The sequence below is a fragment of the Cupressus sempervirens genome, chromosome 7, assembly GCF_028749045.1.
Source record: "Cupressus sempervirens isolate cs-2001-9-10 chromosome 7, ASM2874904v1, whole genome shotgun sequence".
NCBI lineage: Eukaryota > Viridiplantae > Streptophyta > Pinopsida > Cupressales > Cupressaceae > Cupressus > Cupressus sempervirens.
The window spans coordinates 293,872,088-293,895,601 of NC_143124.1; the positions used below are offsets into that span (position 1 = coordinate 293,872,088).

General features: G+C 35.1%; 1 protein-coding gene across 1 annotated transcript; it reads right to left on the reverse strand.

The window, feature by feature from the left end:
* Positions 1-15,821: 15,821 nt before the first annotated feature.
* Positions 15,822-16,754, reverse strand: LOC149546575 (UPF0496 protein At4g34320-like). Its single transcript, XM_089794007.1, has 2 exons — positions 16,002-16,754; positions 15,822-15,896 (listed from the first exon to the last, which is right to left on the reverse strand). Exons 1-2 carry the CDS (start codon positions 16,752-16,754, stop codon positions 15,822-15,824), a joined length of 828 nt encoding a protein of 275 aa, XP_089650133.1.
* Positions 16,755-23,514: the final 6,760 nt, after the last annotated feature.

Sequence of the window (23,514 nt, forward strand, 5' to 3'; positions counted from 1 at the left end):
ATATTTTAATAGAGCATAACAAAAGTCTTTGTAAACTAATACAACAATTTATTTTGCTTTCCAAAATAGTTATATTTTGTTGGATTAACTTAAACATATTAGTGCTAATGCCTTCACACGAAATGAAATAGTTCTGGAGAATATCGAAAAGATGCCTGAGAGAGGGCGAGATCAACTGACCACTGAGGATGGCCTTGGCAATAACCATTTTCTTCTCTTATTCTAAACTTAAAAGGCATTTGTTTATAGAATAACTTGTAGAGTCTTCGAATATGATGTTGGCGTTGTGAGAAATATTAAAACAACTTCAAAACTCACAACCCTAAACCTAAAAATTTGCTCGGCACAAATTATTATCGAGTGGTAGTTTTGCTCGGTAAACACTAAGAAATTGAGTGGCAAGAGAGGTTACCGAGTGAGCTCAGTAAATGAAGAGCAAGCAACTCGGTAGCTAAAGGATACCCAGTGAGCTCGGTAGAAGAGCAACTTGGTAGATGAAGAAACAACTCGATAAATGAGGAACTCGATAGACACTAGATACTGAGTGAGCTCGGTAGTACGGATGCCGAGTGAACTCGGTAGCCACAGTGGTGAAGCTAGGTAGAAGAAGGCACCGAGTGTACTCGGTAGCCACTACAGATGACTTCTACCAAAGACAATACCGAGTGCAGACTTATGACGTGAATATTTTAACCATTAAATTTAGAGACCCAAAGCTTGTAATACTCAATAATAAATTTCACAAATGCAATGAACAAGAAGCAATGGAATCACGTATGCCTGCTTGCTTACTATTCAACTTAGATTCAAACTATTACAAAATTTGGGAGCGTTCGACTTCAACCAAAAAACCCTAAAATAACCCTAAACTTTAAACTAATAGAACTTCAAACATGCAGCTCTAATCGTTGCATACAATAACACCTGGAGCAATCACCACTTCAACAGATTGAAATCAATAAACTACAAACTTAAAAGATGATAGGAAGAAGCACGTGCAACTGCAAGCATGACAACGATCCCTTTTGTCTCTGCAACAACTGATTTGTTGATCACCTTCTTGGCTCTCTACAACTTCTAAGCTCTTCAACTTCTTCTCTCTCTATCTCTTCTCGATCTTCTAAGTCATTCCTTTTGTAATATATTTCCCCCTCCTTTTAGATTTCAAAATTTTCACCTACCATGCAATAAATTCATTTGATTGTTCTACAAGCCATCAGTGAGGTAGGTGAGCGTTTGGCTCCAGGGAGAAATGACCAACCACAATTAATATTCCAACACTCCCCCTTTATCCCGAGCCAAACAAACAAGGATCACTATTGATCCAAATCAACTATACCAAGACACTCTCTTAGGTGTACAAAAGTCCCAATGCCTAATGGCTTGGTAAAAATGTTTGCTAGTTGCTGCTTAGACTTGCAATATTCAATTTTGATATCTCCATTCTCCACCAACTCTCTAATGAAGTGATATCTGATCTCTATGTGTTTACTTCTCCCATGGAAGACTGGATTCTTGGACAATGCAATAGATGAGATGCTGGCACAATAAATTGTGGTTCCATCTCCTTGCCTTTCATTCAAATCTGTCAAGATCCTCCTTAGCCAAATTGCTTGACATTCTGTTGCATTTGCTACTATATATTCAGCCTCTGCTATAGACTGAGCAACAATAGGTTACTTCTTGGATGCCCATGAAATTGCACCCAATCCCATATGGAACATGTATCCAGAAGTGCTCTTCCTATCATCTATGCTTCCAACCCAATCACTATCAGTATAACCAACCAACTTGAAATCATTTGTTGTAGTATACAATATTCCAAATCCTTTGGTACCTTTCACATGCCTTAGGATCCTCTTTCTCGCTTGCCAATGGGAATCCTTTGGTGTTTCCATAAATCTAGAAATCAAACTTACTGCATGCATTAGGTCTGGCCGAGTTGCAATCAAATACATTAAACTTCCAATCATACTCTTGTATAGAGTTGGATCCACTCTCTTGTTAGTTTCTTCTTTGCTCAACTTCAGACCTACTGCTGTTGCTATTGGGGCTGCCTTACTATTCTGCATTTTGAATCTCTCCAAGATGTGCCTTGCATACTTTTCTTGAGACATGAAGATGCCATCATGCATTTTTTTTACTTCTATGCCTAGAAAGTATTTCAAGAGACCTAGGTCTATCATCTCAAATTCATTTTTCATGACCTCTTCAAACCCACCAATTAGAGCCTTGTCATTACCAGTAAAATTCAAATCATCTACATAGAAGACAACAATCAACACATTTCTATTTGATGCCTTGATGTAGAGAGTAGGCTCACCATTGCTTTTGCTAAAGCCATTGCTCATCAAATATGAGTCAATCCTACTGTACCATGCCCTTGGATCTTGCTTGAGCCCATAAAGAGCTCTCTTCAATCTATATACTTTGTTCTCTTCACCTGCTACTTCATAACTAGGTGGCTGCTCCACATATACTTCTTCCTTCAATACACCATTTAGGAAGGCAGATTTCACATCCATTTGGTATACCTTCCATTTTTCCTAAGCTACAATTGCTATGACAGCACGCATGGTTTCCATTCTTGCAACCAGGGCATATGTCTCATCATAATCTCTACCATACTATTGTTTGTAGCCCTTGACTACCAGCCTTGCCTTATGCTTATCAATCTTGCCTTCGGCATTGCATTTGGTCTTGTAGACCTATTTCACTCCAATCACTTGCTGCTTGGGAGACAAATCAGTTAACTCCCATGTCTCATTTCTTTCTATAACATCTATTTCCTCATCGATGGCCTTGCACCATTTCTTCTCCTTAATAGCTTCTTCAAAATATATTGGATCACTATGAGAAAATAATGCAAAAGTAACACTCTCATCATAATCTTCATACCTTTCATCTTGATATATCTCCCTAAGACTCTTGGTCTTTCTTCGTAGCAGGGAGGAGAGTGTGGGATCAAAATCTTCGTTGTTGCTGCTTGGCACTGACACTCAGTCATGCCTAGACGAGCTCGGTAATGACTAAGGTTGCTTGCCTCTTCTTCTATCTGCTCCTTCTTCTTGTTGTTCATCAACATCCTCTTCACTTATAATTGGCACTTTACTTGAAGTGCTTGGTGACTCATCAATTTGTCCATACCAAGACTAATTTTCCAAAAATTCCACATTTCTTGAAAGCATCATCTTGTTGTTCAATGGGTCATACAATCTATATGCCTTTGATTCTGAGTTGTACCCTATGAAAATGCATTTCACACTTTTGTCATCAAATTTTTTCCTTTTCTCTTTAGGCACATGTGCATATGCAACACATCCAAACACTCTTAGGTGTTCAACTGTCCATCTTCCTTGTGACCATGCTTCCATTGGAATTCTATCACGGGCTGCCTTTGTAGGACACCTATTAATTAGGTAAACTGTTGTTGCCACAACCTCTCTCCAAAATTCAGTTGGGAGACCTTTCTCTTTCATCATGCTCCTTGCCATTTGAACAATGGTTCTATTTTCTCTTTCAGCCACTCCATTTTGTTGTGGTGTATAGCTGGCTGTGAGCTCTTTCTTTATACCATGTTTCCTGCAAAAATTTACAAAAGAATTGGGGGTATACTCCCCTCCTCTATCTGATCTGAGGACCTTAATATAGTGTCCACATTCTCTTTAAACTTGGGCTTTAAATTCAACAATTTTTTCAAATGCTTTAGATTTGTTCTTTAAGAAATACACCCATGTCCTATGACTGAAATCATCTATGAATGTCATAAAATAAGTACTCCCCCCAATGGAAGTAACTTTCATAGGACTGACTAGGTTAGTATGCACTAATTCTAATGGATATCTAGCCCTCCTAGAATTTTTAGAATTAAAGAGAAGCCTGTGTTGCTTACCTAAAACACAAGCCTCACACTTGTTACATGGATTTTCTATTCATGGCAAACCTTCTACCATTCTTTTATTTGATAATAAATTTAAACTAGCATAGCCAAGATGACCATACCTGAGGTGCCATAGCCATGAGGGGTCTTCAATCACACTCCTTAGAGCTTATTGTGTGGGAGGTGCAACACCAACTTGGGATGAGAAACATGTCCCTATCCTCAAGGGAAACATTATGTTCTTTGTCATTTGAACTGCTACAAGTAAATTCTTGCTCCCATCCTTTTTTTGAATGATACACCTGTCATTCTCCATCAGTACTTTGTATCCATTTTGAATGAGTTGACCAATGCTCATCAAATTATGCTTCATACCAGGGGTGAAATACACATTTTCTATTTCCTTCTTTTCACCTTTCTTGGTGCAGACCATAATAGATCCTTTGCTCATAACTGGTAGGGTTCCATTGTTACCCATCTTAATTTCAAATTTTAAACTCTTGTCAGTGAATGAAAACAAGGTTTCATTACCACTCATGTGGTTGCTACATCAACTATCGAGGTACCAAACCTCAGGGCTTCCTTCTTCACCAACATTACACATGATGAAGGCAGCAACATTGGGTCCACTTCCCATATTCACATTAGCCACATTTGCGTGTCCTGACTGATCATTGTGTTTCTTTTAGCATTCACTTGCATAATGCCCATATTTATGAAAATAGTAGCATTCTACATTACTCTTATTTGAGTTGTAATTTTTCTTACCTCCTCTTGAAGTATTTTGTGAGCTACTTGCTCCATCTGCTCTTCTTGAGCTTGCTGCTACAGGATTCTTTTGTCCTCCATTACCTCGGCCTCTGTCTTTGGAGTTTCTGCCTAAGCCATTTCTTCCTCTCCCCCTTCCTCTTGGATTTGATTGAGCCTTGAATGTTTGCTCTTGCGAAGATGAAGAAGTAGATTTGTTGATCCTATGCTCATGGGTTTGAAGAGTACCCATCAACTCATCCATTGTCAAAAAAGTGAGGTCTTTTGCCTCTTCTATGGTCATGATTAAATTGTCATATTTATGAGGTAAACTCCTCAATATCTTTTCCACTATCCTATGCTCTTGATAGTCTTCTCCATTTGATTTCAGCTAGTTAATCACATTTGAGGTCCTTGAACTGAAGTCTGCAACTGATTCATTTTCCTTCATTTGAAGGTTTTCAAGCTCCCTCCTTATATTCTGTAGCTTTACTGTACGCATCTTATCAGTCCCCTTGAAGTTTGTCTCAAGGATATCCCAAGCTTCCTTTACATAATTTGCTGCTACAATCTTGGGAAAAATAGTCTCTATCATTGTTGCTTCAATAAGACTTAATGCCTTAGCATCCTTCCTTCTTGACTCTTTTAAATGAGTCTTATGTGCATTTGTGAGAGCAACATACTATGTTGGATCAGATACATCATTGAACCCATTAACTAAAAACTTCCACAAATCATTTGCACCCATAATGGTTTTCATTTTCTTTGCCCATGTATCATAATTCTGTCCATTGAAGGGTGGTGGTTGCTGCCATATCTTTCCTGCATCTCCTACCATGATAAATATCCCAAAAAATAAATGCCCTAACTCACTTTGGATGTGGGGTCTCAAAGCTCTGATATCATGTGAGAAATATCAAAACAACTTCAAAACTCACAACTCTAAACCTAAAAATATGCTCGGGACAAACTATTACCGAGTGGCATTTTTGCTTGGTAAACACTAAGAAACTGAGTGGCAGGACAGGTTATCGAGTGAGCTTGGTAAATGAAGAGCAAGCAACTCGGTAGCCAAAGGATACTGAGTGAGCTTGGTAGAAGAGCAACTCGATAGATGAAAAAACAACTTGGTAAATGAGGAACTCAATAGACACTGGATACCAAGTGAGCTCGATAGTGTGGATGTCGAGTGAACTCAGTAGCCACAATGGTGAAGCTCTGTAGAAGAAGGCACCAAGTGAACTCGGTAGCCACTACAGATGATGTTTACCAAAGACAATACTTATGACATAAATATTTTCACCATAAAAACTAGAGACCCAAAGCTTGAAATACTCAATAATAAATTTCACAAATGCAATGAACAAGAAGCAATGGAATCACGTATGCCTACTTACTTACTATTCAACTTAGATTCAAACTATTACAAAATCTGGGAACATTCGGCTTCAACCAGAAAACTCTAAAATAACCCTAAACTTTAAACTAATAAAACTTCAAACTTGTAGCTCTAATGGCTGCATACAATAACACCTAGAGCAATCACTTCTTCAAAAAATTGAAACCAATAAACTACAAACTTACAAAATGATAGGAAGAAGCACGTGCAACTGCAAGCACGACAATGATCCCTTATGTCTCTGCAACAACTGATCTGCTGATCAACTTCTCTGCTCTCTGCAGCTTTTGAGCTCTTCAACTTCTTCTCTCTCTGTCTCTTCTTGATCTTCTGAGTCATTCCTTTTGTCATATATTTACCCCTCTTTTTAGATTTCAAAATTTTCACCTACCATGCAATAAATTCATTTGATCATTCTGCAAGATGTCGGGGAGGTAGGTGGGCATTTGGCTCTAGAGAAAAATGACCAACCACAATTAATATTCCAATAGGTGTTATCTCCTTTGGAATTACGTCTTCCTTAAATATGAAATTAAATGAAACAGGAAGACAGTATTTTGTGGAAGGCTTGGCCGCACTATTTTTGAACCCATATGTTAAAACACCGGTCACCGTCGGCATCTTCGGTGACTGGGGGATGGGGAAGTCCAGTTGAATGATTTAGGTAAATCCTCTTTGCAAAATTATTTGACTTAAAAAAATTTTATCAGCCAGTTACTAAAAAATTAGATAATGACAGATGAAAATAATTCTGCTACAAACGGCTGCTCAACTAGCATTTCCAAATTTATTAGAGAGAGGAATTTCCAGGCTTCATAGAATTTTTGCCAACGCTGAATGGTTCTAAAAAAATTAATGGAATTAGGCACACAATTAAACATTCACAAAAAGGGAACTCAAAAAGTTCTACTCATGATAGTGCCGATCTAGATAAGGACCCTCTGGTGAGTTTTCTAGAGAAGTATCAACAGAAACACCATCAAGTGTATAGATCATTGGCGCTCATAGACCGCAAAGATATGGTGATCCATTTTAATCACCCTTTAAATATTATAGAACTCTATTTTTCTACAAATATACCTATGGTGACATTGTAAAGAATAAGTAGCTTTTGATTGTCATTTTGTGTCCCAGTTTGAGGTCAAGAATGGATGACAAGATATCGATAGTAACCGACATTCTCTAGTGAATATCCCAACTATTCTCACTATTTGCTACAATGCATGGTGATACCAGGATGAGAAAGAAGCATGGGTGAGCCTAGCTATTGAAATACCAAAGGCGATTGAAGAATCAATGATACATGCACAGAGAATGAGGATTCGATGGAGGTATGCGTGGAATGAACACCGAAATGAAATATACTTTCAGTTGTTTCTTCCATCTCTTCTTGCAGTGCTTCTTTCATTTTGGGTTGCATGGGTGCTATTCACATTATTCAACAAAACAAAGAATAGAGAACTCCTACAGCTAACATATGGGTCAATACCCATTACAATAGTGTTAGCTGTATGGACTATTGTGAGACAGATTCTTTCTGTGGTCAAACCTGTTAGCGATCAGATCATGGGATATTTTCGCGTACAGGACCACGGTGTAAATCTAGGGTATCAACACCGGGTGATTTCTGATATCAAATTTTCAAAACAGGAATTAGGGGAAAAACCCCCTTCCTTATGAAGATTCATTTCCTGGCTGTGGACTCTTTGTGGCCTCTTTCCCAAAACCATTAAAGGAACCTCCATTCTAAAGTCACCTCCGCCTTGCGAGGATGACATTCGCATAATTGTTTTCGTTGACAATTTGGATAGGTACGAAGACATAGTCATCTTAAAGGTATTTTCCTCTACAAACTAGCATAAATATGGTGAATTCTTCAATAGAATGGTATGTGAGCGACCCAATTGATAAATTGTATTGGGCGTAATCAAGTTCTATCTGCAGTCAGCTTGGTGATAATACTTCCTAGGTGTGCATGCATGTTTATACTATAAATAATCTTTTTCGTCAACTCTTTCTACTATCTATTGCTAAATTGAATTTTAGTGTGACAAACAAATTTTTATATTATTTATTAAAGAGTACTCTAATGAGGTACACAATGTCTAGAACATGATTAGCAGCTACAAATTCTAGTTGCTTAAAAATATTAAACTAGGAAATTCATGGAAGATAAATGAGGTAAAATCCTTGAGGATGTGAAATTGTATGAGGAAGGATAAAAGATCAAGAGTCTCTAGGATAGTGACAACAAGATCAACTCCTACATTTAGAAGATTAAGGATATCATAGGGATGACGAATACTGAAGGAATTGTATTAAACATCAATCTAGGTAGTCCAGGGAAAGATGATATTGTGGCTGCTAAGGAGGTCCTAGGAAATGTTAGTTTGTGGTGATTGATCAGAGAAGTACTCTACATACTTCATAATTCTTTGGGGTTTCTGCTCCTAATTTGGCATACCTTATTTAGATAGGCAAATTGTAACCTTAAAGTGGGAATATATTATATAACATAGCTTAGGGTTAGGGATTGTTGCAATGTGATGTATGATGAGATAGGTTGTTCTTGTGGCAGTATTGAGTTTTAAGAGTTTGTACTGTGATCACTGGATAACAAGAAAGTTTGGACAGCTATGTAGGTGGATGTAGCCCAGGTTTTGGGTGACCTCATTAAATCTACGCATTATCTATGTTCCTATGGTTTTCTTCTTTTGTTTATGCATTTAACTATTTATTCTAATATTGTTCTGAATCTGTTGTATCTTAACAATTGGTATCAAGGCAAGGTTTGTTGCTGTAGATTGATAGATCTTTCATATTTGAGTGGGAGCAATGGAGGATTCCAAATTCAAGATTGGAAAATTCAATGGCCAAAATTTCAGTTATGGAAAATGTAGATGGAAGATTATCTATATCAGAAGGATCTATGGAAGCCAGTAGAAGGGAAAACTAAGAGACAAGGAACAATCATAGATGAAGATTGGGAGATCTTGGATAGGAAGGCATTGGGATCTATTCAATTGTGCCTTGTGTTGTCTATAAAATTCAATATATCAAAGGAAAAAAGGATTGTAGAACTGATGTAGACACTAGCTAAGTTATACAAGAAACCCTCAGCTTTGAATAAAGTATTTCTTATGAAGCACTTATGTAATATGAAAATGGGTGAGGGAGGATCTACATCGACTAATTTAAATGAGTTTAAAATAGCCACCAGTCAATTGTCATCCATACAAATTTCATTCAATGAAGAGGTTAGGGATCTCTTAATTTTATGTTCTTTGCTAGAAAGCTAGAATAGCTTGCTTGTGGTTGTAAGTAACTTTTTCTTTAGTTCAAATACTTTGAAATTTGATGAAGTTTTTGGTGTTATCGTAAGTGAGGAAATGCAATGAAAAAGCATTGGTGAAACTTCAACCTCATCAAGTTTTGCATTGAATGTGGAAAATAGAGGAAGAACAACTCAAAGAGGAAAAGGCCATTCTCAGTCTAAAAGGAAGAAAGATTGCTAATACTATGGAAAACTTGATCACCTAAAGAGAGATTATTGGTCTCGAAAAAACAAACAAGGAGACATAAATGAAGATTACAGTAAGGAAGATAATGTTGCAAGTAATAATTTACAAGATGCTTTAATCTTATGCTTAGATAATGTTAATGATTCCTGGGTAATAGATTTTGGGGCCTCATTCCATGCTACACCTGATAGGAAATATTTTCAAGATTATGTTCAACGTGATTTTGGACACCTATATATTTGGGTGATAATGAGCCTTGTCCTATTGCTGGAAAAGGAAAAATAAAGATCAAGTTTCCGAATGGAAATGACTGGATGCTACAGGAGGTAAGGCATGTCCATAGTTTAAGAATAAATTTAATTTTTGAAGGACAACTTGGTACCAAAGGTTGTGTAGTCATGTTTATAGACAATGTCTAGAAGGTAACTAAAGGTTCATTAGTAGTGGCTAAAGGTGAAAAGGTTGGCACATTGTACATGTGTACTAGGAACACTTATTCCACTTTAGTCGCTACTGATATTGATAATATAGGGAATGCTACTGTAAATGTTGCAAGAATAGATTTAGTTGTTTGGCACCATAGGCTTGAGCACATGAGTGAAAAATGGATGAAAATCCTTCACTTTAGGAATCTATTGCTAGGGTTGAAAAATATTGATTTAGAGTTATGTAAAAATTGTGTTTATGATAAATAGAGAAGAGTCATATTTCTGAAATTTGGAAAAGAGAAGAAGAGTGAGAAATTAGAGCTAGTACACTCAGATGTGTGGGGATCGGCTAAGGTATCATCTCTTGGTGGCTTTTGTTACTATATCATTTTCATTGATAACTCAACTCAAAAGACATGGGTGTACTTTCTAAAGCAAAAATTTGATGTCTTTGAAAATTTCAAGAAATGGAAAGCTTTGGTTGAAAATCAGATAGGAAAGAAGCTAAAGTGTCTCAGATTAGATAATGGAGGTGAGTATTGTAGCAAGTCCTTTGAAGATAATTGTTCTATTAATGGAATCAAAAGATAGAAGATTGTTTCAGGAACTCCACAAGAAAATGGTGTGTCTCAGAAGATCAATAGGACAATCATGGAACGTGCAAGGAACATGAGATTGCATGCTGGGCTGGCACTTCATTTCTGGGTATAAGTTCTAAACATTGTTGTCTATTTGATAAACAAAGGACCTTCAACTCATTTGGATGGTGGCATTCCAAAGGGATCATGGACTGGTAAAATGGTAAAATATTCATTTTTGAAAACTTTTGGCTGTGAAGCATTAGTCCATGTTGATAAAGAAAATAGAACCAAGCTTGATGCCAACTCTCATAAATATACCTTCATTTGATATGGAATAGATAACTATGCTTATCAGTTATGGAATTTTGCAAATCTGAAAATTATTACAAGTAGAGATTTTATGTTCAATGAGAAGGTCATGTATAAAGAATAGCTACAGGAAAAGAAGCATGATCAAGTCAAAGAAAACTATGTGATTTTGGATGAGACTCCTAAAAACGAAATGCCACTAGTACTTGATGCTCAACAACAATAGCTTATCTCACAAACTCATGTAAGTGTTAGACATTATACTCAGTTGAGTAGACCTCCTAAAAGATTTTCTCCTTCTTTATACTCTATTTTATTGATTGATTCTAGTGAACCAAAGGAGTATAAAGAGCCAATATAGGTAGATGCCAGACAACAATGGAAACTAGTCATGGAAGACGAGATGGTCTCCTTGTTAAAAAACAAGACTTGGCACTTAGTCCCTTTACCTGAAGGAAAAAAAGCCTTGCTTAACAAATGGGTTTATAGGCTAAGGGAAGAAGATGGAGGAAAGAAAAGGTATAAGGCCAAACTTGTGGTAAAAGGTTTTACATAGAAAAAGGGTATATATTTTGATGAAATATTCTCCCATGATGTAAAAATGACTTCAATTAGAATTGTACTAAGTCTTAGTACTGCAAATAACTTACATCTTGAACAGCTAGATGTGAAAATAGCCTTTCTCCATGGAGATTTGGAGGAGGAAATTTACATGTAGCAACCAGAGGGAAATGAGGTCAAGGGTAAGAAGAATTTGGTGTGTAGGTTAAGGAAGAGTTTGTATGGCCTAAAGTAGGCACCCCGACAATGGTATTTAAAATTTTATAGTTTCATGGCTGAACAAGGTTACCATAGATATCATTCTAACCATTGTGTATATTTTAAGAGATTGGATAATGGGAGTTACATAATTTTGTTACTCTATGTTGATGATATGCTTGTCGTTGGGTCTAATATGCAATAGATAAATGAACTTAAGCATAAATTAGCAAGGTTATTTTCTATGAAGGATTTGGGTGCTGCTAATAAAATCCTTGGCATGAAGATCACATGGGATAGGGAAAATAGAACCTTGAATTTGTCCCAAAGTGAGTATATAAAGAAGGTGTTGAAAAGATTTAATATGCAGGATGCAAAAGTAGTCAGTACAACTTTGGCTGGTCATTTTAGATTGACTAAGGAAATGTGGCCAAAGGCACATGAAGAGGTAGATAAAATCTGTAACATCCTATAGTCATCAGTAGTTGCCAATCTAATGTATGCAATGGTATTCATATGGCCAAATATTTCTCATACAGTGAGAGTTGTCAATAGGCATATGAGTAATGTGGGTATGGAACATTGGAATGCTATCAAATAGATACTTCAATATTTGAGAGGTACTAGTACAAAGGCATTATGTTTCACAAGATCTAGTCCTACTTTGATCAGATTTGTTGACTTTGATCTAGAAGGAGATGTTGATACAAGGAGGAATACTATAGGGTATGTTTTAACTATAGGAGGTATTGTAGTCAGTTGGATTTCTAGATTGTAGAAGGATAATGCACTTTCAACCACTAGAGTTGAGTATGTAGCTACTACAAAAGCTAGTATAAAGATGATTTGGTTACAATATTTTCTGGAGGAATTGGGTCAAAAGGAAGAAGAAATCCCATTGTATAGTGATAGCCAGAGTGTCATTCATCTTGCAAAGAATTTAATTTTTCATTCAAGGACAAAGCACCTATAAATCAAGTACCATTTTATAGGGTCTACTTTGGAGGATGGCCAACTACAGCTTGAAAAGATTCACACAACTGATAATCCTATAGACATGTTTACAAAGGTAGCCCCCAAGGAGGAGCTAGTTTTTTCTTAGCTTCTATTGGGCTTCTTGATTGATGATCATGGAGTTAATACACAACAAAGGCTTTTATCTGAGAAGTAATATACATACTTCATAATTCTTTAGGGTTTTTTCCCCTATTTTATTATGCCTTATTTAGATAGGCATATTGTAACCCTAAAGTAGGAATATATTATATAAGATAGCATAGGGTTAGGGATTGGTGCAATGTGATGTATAATGAGATAAGTTGTTCTTGCAATGGTATTGAGTTGTAAGGGTTTGTATTGTAATCACTGGATAATCAGAAAGGTTGGATGACTATGTAGGTGGATGTGGCCCAGGTTTTGGGTGAACCACATTAAATATATGTTATTTGTGTTCTTACGGTTTTCTTCTTTTGTTTATGCATTTAACTATTTATTCATATATTGTTCTGGATCTATCAAATCCTAATAGGAAAAGCACTAGGGCTAGCCTTAATAAAAAGGCTTATGCCTCTTCCAAATCCATTCAACATCTCAAAGACAACATGGACAAGGTGACCATGTCATGGTGAACTAGGCTTATGAAATATGCGAAGGAGCCAAAGTTTAGTTATATATTTCTCTATTGCTTGTTGGTCCTATTCCTTTTTTCTATTATTCTCTATTTTGTTGGTGATGTCTACTCATTGGTTACTAGTTCATTGGCTAGTTCTCTATTTTCCCCACCAATCTTTCAAACTTTGGTACATGTATTGAATATCTTATGTTAGATGTTGTAAAGGGTTATGAATCCCTATTTTAAACTTATTTTTATCTTAATCTAAAAATAATGGATCTATTAATGGAAAGCATGAATATTCCTTGTATTTCGAATGTATGCATGGCATAGATGAAAAAACACAAGTTTTAACATTTAGTTTTTGAATGATGTAATTCAAGTTTCAAGAATTCATTGTTGTGAGAAGGTGGTGTACAAGTTGCATTTATGTATGCCACTTTTAGTTTCAAATGCACATTAAAAGAATGGTTGCTATGTAAAATTTTGCAACTATTTTACATATATTCTCATGTCTGATTTTTTTTATTGATGTGTTTATCAAGGAAACTATATTTTAGCATAATTTATCACAAAAAGGTTGTTATAGTAGCATATGTGCAATTTTTGTTTTTAATAGCCTAGTAACCAACCATTGCACACAATACAATGAATGATGTTAAAACTTGTTATAATTTGAGACATAGTAAAGTTTATAGTCTATATAGGATGAAGTGTTTTGTCGCATACCTATATGTTTGAGGAAGCAAGTTCATAAAGAGTTGATTTTGTCATGATTCCATTGAGCTTGTCAATGAAAGTAGACCATTTGATTTTATTGCATTTGTTTCTCTTTGTTCACATATACATTTCCATCAAATGAAAGAAATAAATGTGTTTATTGTAGTGGTGTTTCAATTATAGAATGCAAGAAGCAAGAAAAAATAGACTTATAATTATACATGCTATTATAGTGAGTCTCCATATTTAACATGTATTTAAAATTGAGTCAGTGGTTTACTATGCCTTTCCACAAGAGCGCCTATTGTCCTTTATATACTCAATATGTAGTAATTGAATTGATCAATTGAAATATTGTTAATGCCGATAGGCATTCTACAATGGTAGAATGGGTGGAGTGGGATGGTGTGAGCGTGCCAATGTTAACTTTTATTCTTCTAGGTTAAATTTGACAACCATCTACATTGATAAGTAGGAGATAATTTCCATAGCTAGTTAAATTGTGATATGAATATCAAGATTTAACTGTGTGATTTTGAGTCAAACTTGATGACCCATGTTTCATGAGTAGTGATTCAACATGAATCCATCTCTAATGAGAATAAATGGAACACTTAGCACTCATTGGATCTAGGTGATGCTTACAGGGGTGAAGCACTAGGACTTCCTGGGAGGTCACCCATCCTAGTACTACTCCAGCCTGAGCCCACTTAACTACAGAGTTTCCTCCATAGTTAAACCATCTACATGTCTAAAGAATAAATCTTATTATAAACAGAATATACTTTTAAAACTAATTTAATAAATACCATATAAAATATTTGAAGATATAAATAATCCATTATTTAGAAATTAAAATAAAAAAATTAGTAAAAAATTAAATAAATAGAGATAAAGGAAATATAAATAATTTTAGATATATTAGTAAATTAAATTATTGTTATTTGTAGTGGATATCTATTGGCATTTCTTAGATAGATTTATTTAAGATATTTATACTAATTATTTTACAAGTCAATATGATTTGCGTACAAACTTTGTGATCAATGCTTTCAAATGTTTTTCCTGCAAACTTTGTCAATGCTTTCAAATGTGTTTTCATTTAGAGTGAACTCAAGACAATAGTTGGCATCTCCTCTTTCATATTAGGATGTTTTCTTTCTTGTGAACTTTTGTAAATGCAAGCGTTTGTCAAGCACTATCTGAATGAATCAATTCAATAATCGTGAGTGATTAGTACTTTTGACCGATCTTTGGTTCTCTTCTTCCTAAAAGTATGGACACATTTTTACAAAATAGAATTGTACTTATTTTTCGTGTTGTCTAGTATGAGATGGTGTAACCACCGCTTCAATTATAACTGGATAATTTTTAATTTGCAGTGCATTCATTTCCTTCATGGCCCTTTACAAAAGAACTACGCATTCACGTTTGCATTTATCAAAAATGCAATTCTGTTGCTGAGTTTTAACGAGGATTCCACCGTCTTATTGCTTCCGTCTTATTCAGCAACGCGTTTATAACTGCATGCTGTTTGTAATAAATGGTTTGGACAGTGAGCCAACACGGCTCACTGTTGCCAACAATCAAAGGGTTCCGTAATGATTGACCCATTTAATTGAAAAATCACAGTACAAGACCTTTGTGAGTTGTATTTATTTAGAAATTTAAAATAACTGTCCAATCAGGTGAAATTTAGCCCCTCTATAGCAATTTCGGTGAGAATGATGAGGTTGGATGTCATTTTAATGAATGATTATCGTAGTCAATGATTGCTATACTAAATAAATGTTGTAAATATTTAAGCTTTGATAAGTAAAGAGAAAGTGGGGATACGGTGTTGTTGTTGATAAATGAACTTGAATTTAACGAGAAAATAAGGAAATAAGACAAGCATGCGGAGTCAACCGGACAACAGATTTCAATACATTTGTGTAACTCTGTCAAACAACAGATTTCAAAATGCACGGATTGTAACTCTGTAACAGTGCCCATACAATTCATGGGTCACAATTAGCCAGCAATTAATGTATTAAATGCATCACAGTCAATGTATGTATAACAGAAGCTCGAGCCTTGGAGATGCTCGAACTGCAAACATGTGTTTGCCTGTCAAAATCTTGCAATTGCTTAAGGAATTCAGGCTGTGTGTTGGTAAGATCTTTGAGAGACAAGAGTAGAGCAGAAGAATCACCCCGCATCTCTCCGAAACAAATACTTACAGATGTTCGCTCAAGTTCGGCACGGAGTCGATCCATCAGCACCCTCATCGTCTCCACATCTCTATAACTCTTAAACGTTCCAAATTTCATGGCTTCCACCAAAACAAATTTAGATTTCAGCCGAATATTTCTCTCAAACACATTTCGCAGTCCCTTCTTAACGCCCAGGTTTTTCAATCTCTTAACCATAGCAGCTGCTATGGACCCACTTTTCATTAACTTTTTATAAGACTCGGTCCCTTTGTCCACCTTTCCTTTTACAATCCTGAGCTGACTTTGCATATCTGCAAGCCTTTTGTACACATTTTCAAACTCCTCTACACATATGAGGCCGCCCTTGAAAACTTTTAGCTCCTCTAGTATTTCCTTACAATCTTGCACTGAAAGATAAATTTTGGCCTCTTTCATAGCGATAGCCCTGTCCAAAATTATCTGATGATCATCTCTGCTCTTCTTCACAAACACTCGTATTGATGCGCACAAATTCTGAGTCCTCCAACTCAGTTTAAAATAGTCTTCCACAGCGTCCATCAAATCGTGGTCTCCAGACACACTACTATTTTTCAGAATCACCATTCTATGCCGCACAATGATTATTTGAGTTCAGCTAAAATTCTGTGCAAAATTAAGAAAGGCCTTTACTTATTTTTTTTTCTTTCTCAATTGACTGCTTTGTGGTGATCTCGCACAACAAGGGTGGGGTTTATATATGTTTGATAAGTCCCTAAGGACGCCACATGTTATGTCCATGTCTCGGATATTCCTCCTCAACCACATGTAGTTTTGGAAACCGAGCAACTTTAAATGGTTGCATACTCTAACAAACTAGTGCAATTGAGGAAAAGGGGAAATGTGGGCGTATCGAACACTGACAAACTAGTCTAAATTTATTTGTCATTCTCCAATGAATTTGCATTAATAAGCCAATTTGTAAACGTTGTTGTTATTGAGCAACATGAATGCGAGGTCCAAAACTTTCTGCCACCAATATGTTGACACATGTTGTACCTTCATAAAATTCATTATTGATGTGTGTGGACAAAATATTACTTGCTTGGAGCCAAAGGCGGAAGTAGGCTGGGTGACAAAGAACTATGTCGATTCTTATCCTACTATTGAGATTTTAGATATCATTTTCAAAAGCTCTTTTTAATGTATTTTTTTCGAATAGGAAATTGTCAAGGCTAAGATGAGAGACCATATATTTTAAAATTATTATTATGTTTTTAATAATTAATTAAAAAAATCCATAATGATCAAACTTTGTAAAGCATGAGAAATATATATGTATGTAAAATGTGGAAGCATTAATGAGGTATTTGTTGACAAAATTGATTAATGTAATGTAATTTTAAAAAAAAATTGTGATTGTGTGAAATGTACAAAATAGTCTTGGTAAAACATTACAGAAGCTTTGGTGTGTAATGCATATATATATATATATATATATATATATAATTGCATGAATAAAGTTTATAAGAATTTAATTGAATTTGTATTGATAAACCAATTTGTAGACATCATTGTGATTGAGTAGCATAAATGTGCAATGTAAAACTTTTTACCACCAATTTGTTGACACGTGTTGTACCTACATAGAATTCATTATTGATGTGTATGGACAAAACATTCACTTTATCAAAGCCAAAGGTGAAAGTAGGTCAAGCAACAAAGGAAAATTTTACGTGTTAACCTTCTTGTTTCCATGAACTAATATATATGATAATTTCAATTATTATTAGTTTGTATATAAGTATGACATCATTCTAATACATTCAATATCTCTTTCCAAATTGTCAGCCACTACTGAACTATGTTACTTAATATTCAAGTTTGCTGGTCTGTTTCTATCAATGTTCCATACATTGCAAATGTGACCTATATTTTTGAAATTTTTTGTCCCATTTAACAACTCTTTGAACTAAAATCATTATTAGTGCTTTTTGTATAGTAAGGATTTTTTTTTTAAAGAACCTCAATTTACAATGTAACTTCTTTATAACAAAACAATGGCTACTAGTAGCCAAAGTCCTTTTCTAAAGTAGGGGATTAGGAGAAATTATTTCTAATGGGTTTTTAAAATTATTGTCCTTAAAATTTATCTATGGAGATGAATGTGATCCTATCAAACATTTTCTATTATTATCCCTAAATACCATTTAGCTAACTCTCAAGATTGTTGCCTTTATAATATAACATGTTTACAAAGTTGAATGTGATCTACTAGAAGCATTCCCTAAATCGAGGATACAAACAAGATTGTGTACAACTAATAGCTGCCTATTTGATTTCTTAAAAAACTATATATTAAATAAATAAATTGAAAGATAATACTAATGCTTGCCTAATTTATTCATCATGACTATTTTTCCACATAATTATCTAAAGCACATTGATTTTTTTTATCCTTAACTTCTTGTAGATTTTTATATAGTATTTGTCAGTCTAATGAAACACCAAGAAAGTTGTTTTTGACTGAGGGTTAAAGTAGGTTTTGAGGAGATCTAAAACCCTATATAAATAGATTTTATTAGGGATCTAGAACCCCACCAAAGAGAAACTCTGCCACAAATTTGACAAAATAAAGTCTAGCAACCAAAAGGATACCAACAAACTCTAGCCAAACAACAGATAAACCATAAAAGACTAGATGTCTAGAGAAACCCAACATAAACTATGTTGGCAGATGCCAAAGGAAAACTCTACACAGTACAAATAAGAGGGATTTTATTTCTCCCCAACCTTCATAAAGAGAACACCAAGCTACAAGGGCCAACAAACTAGACCAATAGAGAAACTCAATGCAATTTTCAATGGAAAACTTAAACTCCATCTAGGGGTTAGAATAAGCCAAAAATGTCCTACACAAGTAAGAAAAAAAAAATCTTATCAAAAAGTCCCTTGAAACAAGTAGCAACCTTTGAAGTAAAAAAAGAGATGGAGGAACAAATCCAAACTAAAAGGAAGCTACAAAAACCTAGGAGATGACATTTCTTCTAGCTCGAATTAGAAAGAAGAATCCTCCCACCTTGCCATCCAGTCATAAAAGGTCATATTCAAAGCCAACTAGATGGAGATGACTATAGTAAAATACCCACCAATAACTACCAAAATCCAGGAGAAGAACACCAAAAGAAATAGGGCAGTAAAAAAGGCCAAAATAGAGAGACTTAGTTCTAAAGCCCTAAAATGAAGCACCCTAGCAACACCCAAGGGTCTAATCTTTTTGGGAAAATACCCACTATGTTATATAGAGGCTCACAAAACCTCTCTAAGACAGAGGGAGAAAACTCCCAACTCCAACTACTACATAACATTATAGGGGAAATTATTTTTCCTCTAATCAAATAAACCTTCAAATAATCCTTCAAGAAAATGGAGTCATTTTTAAATACTAAGATAGAAGAACTAAGGAAAAATAGAGAGTTTCCAAGGACTCTCTTAGAATTCATAAAACTAAATTTGCTAAGAATAAAGAGCTTTAACTCACCATTAAAAAACTTGGGTTTGTTAGATTCACCTAAAATAGGCATATTATGAAGAACAACACTCTTGTGTATAGCATGAAGATGACATAATTGCCTCCAATCCAAGGTAATGGGAAATTGCAAGTAGTTAACATACTTCTCATTCTTCTTGTAGAAACCAATAAGGGAGAGGATATGAATCTCTAAACTACACATTTCAGTAGAACTAGAGTATCCATGGCTTTAAAAAAAATCCTTTTTACCAACCCATTAATGGGAAGAGATCCAACATTAATTAGATTATCCTCATATATCCTCTTGGGAGATAGATCCGCCAAGATAAATAATACCATCCAACTAGAGAACAAGGCCCAACACAAATAGTAACCATTGAAAAATTAGGATTGTGAAGCCTCGGTTGTCCATAAAAAAAACCTTGAAAAGACTGGAAGAAAGTTATTTCACAACTATCGATGCCCCAAGTTTGAGGATCTTATAGGGGATGAGAGGCCAATTAAAACCTAGCAAGAATTCCTCCAACATGTAACCCAACTTGATGTAAAAAAAGCACAAATATGTATTGATAATATCACATTGTGGGAACATCAAAACCCCTTATAGTAACCACCTACAAATAAATTCATGTAAAACATCCACAGATAAATAATCCACATAGAGAGAAGAATTCTTCCTCTCCTCCCATCACATTGTAGGCCAACAAAGTTATAGCAATGTGGCAAAAAGGAGAGTTCATTGAGAATGAAAGGAAGCCCATTGGGTCATTTTCATCAATATCCTCTACCTCTAAAACCCCATTGCTGATGGAAACCATAGAATCACACCCTTCACTCGTTATCCTCCTTCAATTGGGAAATACATAAAAAATTTCCATGGACTCTCTCAACATCCATAAAAGAAGAACCTCTTAAGAATAAAAAGCTTCAACTCACCAATACAAAACATTGGTTCTTTACATCCATGCAAAATAGACCTCTCATCACGAGCCACACTCCTATGCATAGCAAGAAGATGAATAACTTTACTCCAAGTTAAGGTAGAGGGAAACTGCAAGTAGTGAACATACTTTCCATTCTTCTTGTAGTGACCAATAAGAATGAGGAGATGAATCTCCATACCACAAATTTTAGTAGAAGTTAGGCATCCATGGTTTAAAACCAAATCCTCCTTCACTAACCCATTAAAGGGAAGAGATCCAACATTAGGTAGATTATCCTCATATATCCTTTTTGAAGATAGGCCCCCTATGAGAAATAACACTAGCCAACTAGAAAACAAGGACTAACCAAAACAATAACCATTGGTAAAGAAGGGTTCATAAAGCCTCAATTATCCATAAAGAAACACTGACAAGACTAAAATAAAGTTGTTTCACAACCATGAAGGCCCCAAGTTTGAGGATCTTATAGGGAACAAGAGTCCAATTAAAACCTAGGAAGAATTCATTCAACTTGTGACCCAACTTCATGTAAAAAATGCCACAAATGGCCACCAATAACATTATGTCATGAGAAAACCAATACCCGTCAAAGGAACCACCTACAAAGCCCCCTAAAATTCTATTATTTATGGTCATTATAGTCCATCATAGTTTCTAATATCTTACAGTATACCAAATTGAATTATTATTCTTAATCTTACACATAGAAAGTTTGTCTGAGAAGAAGAAAAAATAGGAAATTCAAAAGGTAATAGGGGCATCCTTTTATCTTTTATTTCATGTGGAAGGGGTGCCCTTGACCACCACACTCGTTGTGCCAAGATTTTCATGACTCAACCTAGGAGTATCTTTCACCACATAATCTTTTTCTTCACTATCCCTACCAAAACAATCTCAATTTCTAGCTTTTTGACAGAATGTTCAACCCATTTAATCTATTTCTAGCTTCCAATTCTATAGTTTAGGGTTTCTATTGGTATATTTCTAATGATTTTAGACTCAAAATAATTTTGATAGAATCAAATAAAATTCATTTCCAATTCATAATGTAACAATGTAACTTATTTTTAGAAAATAAGGGATACATTTGGCTAGAGTACTTGTCTAAGTAGGGTATTAAAAGAAACTTTTTCCAATGTGTATTAATGTCATCCCTATATAAATCTGGGTGCTATCACCCTTGTAGCTCAAACTAGAGACAAAACCACTAGACAAAGGCCCCCATAATCCCATTATTTATGGTCATCATAGTTTTTGATCTCTAATGATATACCAAACACAACTGAAAATATAGCTCTTATACATAGAATGTCTATTTGAGAAGAAGAAGAAAATATGAAATTCAAAAGGTAATATGTGGAGGGGATATCCTTGGCCACCACACTTGATCTATGAATATTTTGATGGCTTGACCTAGGAGTGTCTTTTACAACATAATATTCATCTTCAATTTCCATAGCTAAACCATCTCTATTATATTTAATGTCAATTCATTCTATGATATAAATTTAATCCAATCGTCACCCTTACCCTCATTAGTCACTAAGCCTAGAAATTTCTACACAAAGCACAAATGTGTAAGTCAACTAATTACATTCTTATGAGCTAGACTTAGGCAATTTGATGAGCTTAGTGCTAAGAATTTTTGCAAAATGCCATCATAAGAATATTCCAATGGAGTAAAATTCCTATCAAAATTATACCTAGGATCTTCTTGTTGTTTCTCAAGAGCATACCATGCATCCATCTCTTCATCATTGTCTTTGTCCAAGATAGGTTGATCATGAAAGATAGTCTAAGGCTCAAAGAAGGTATCACTTGCTTGTTCTCTAGAGAGGTCTTTAGATCTAGAACATGAAGAAATTTGATGTCTTGGACTATAATATGTAGATCATGAAGAAGATAACCCATGTGTATGTAAAGGTCTTAAGGGAGATTTATTTAAGAATGCAATCTTCTCCTCTAACCTTCTCTCAACTTTAGACTTCATTTCTATGATGCTCTAAGACAGATAAAGGTAAGAAAGATCATTTGTTTCATCTAGTTCTTTTTATTGATCACATAGATCTTGAAAATATTTAGTGGCATGGAGGATATCATGGTCATCTACATTTGGCTGAGGTTTGGTACCACAAGGTTTGAATGCCATAGTGGTAGATAGATAATCAACCATTAAGGAGACTAGAGGAAGCTAAGAAGGTGACACAGGATAACTTTATGTCTAAACTAGAGAGGTAGAGTACTCACTTCCCAATATAGTATAGAGAGAGAGATGAAAGTGACTTGTCAAGGAAGGTGTCCAAGAAACTTATGAAACTAGTTACTCAAGTCAAGAGCTAGGAAATAATCCAAATAGCTGAATAGATAAAGAAGGGTGGGTGACAAGTAATAAAATTTCCCAACCCAAGAGTTTAGTGAAGAAATAAATTTAACCATTTCAAAAAAAAAGATAACTAGCAAGAAGACATAGACCGTGAAGATAGAAGCACTAAGATCACTAAGACCAAAGACTCACTTTAAGCATGCTTAGGCACTAGAGACATAGAAAAGAAATGTCAAATAATGTGACTCCCTTTAGAAAGAAACACAAGCAAATATTTGCACTTGATGTTTTGACTTGGTTGACAAATTTTTGACAATAGTTGATAGCATAGAAATTTTGAAGTTCAAAAGAATTTTTTTTTCCAAGCAAGATAGTGATACATGGAGTAGTCTTCAAGAAATCAAGAAAGGGACAAAAAAACCTTGCATACAACAAGCATATCTGAGATCTGAAAAGAAATCCCAAGAACTATTTCCATGTGTATGTTCAAAATATTTTAGAGTTCTAGCACATTCGAGAACTCATCAAGCAATATCTACCTAAAGGACATGGTTCAATACTCAATACCTTGGCACACAACTTGATGCT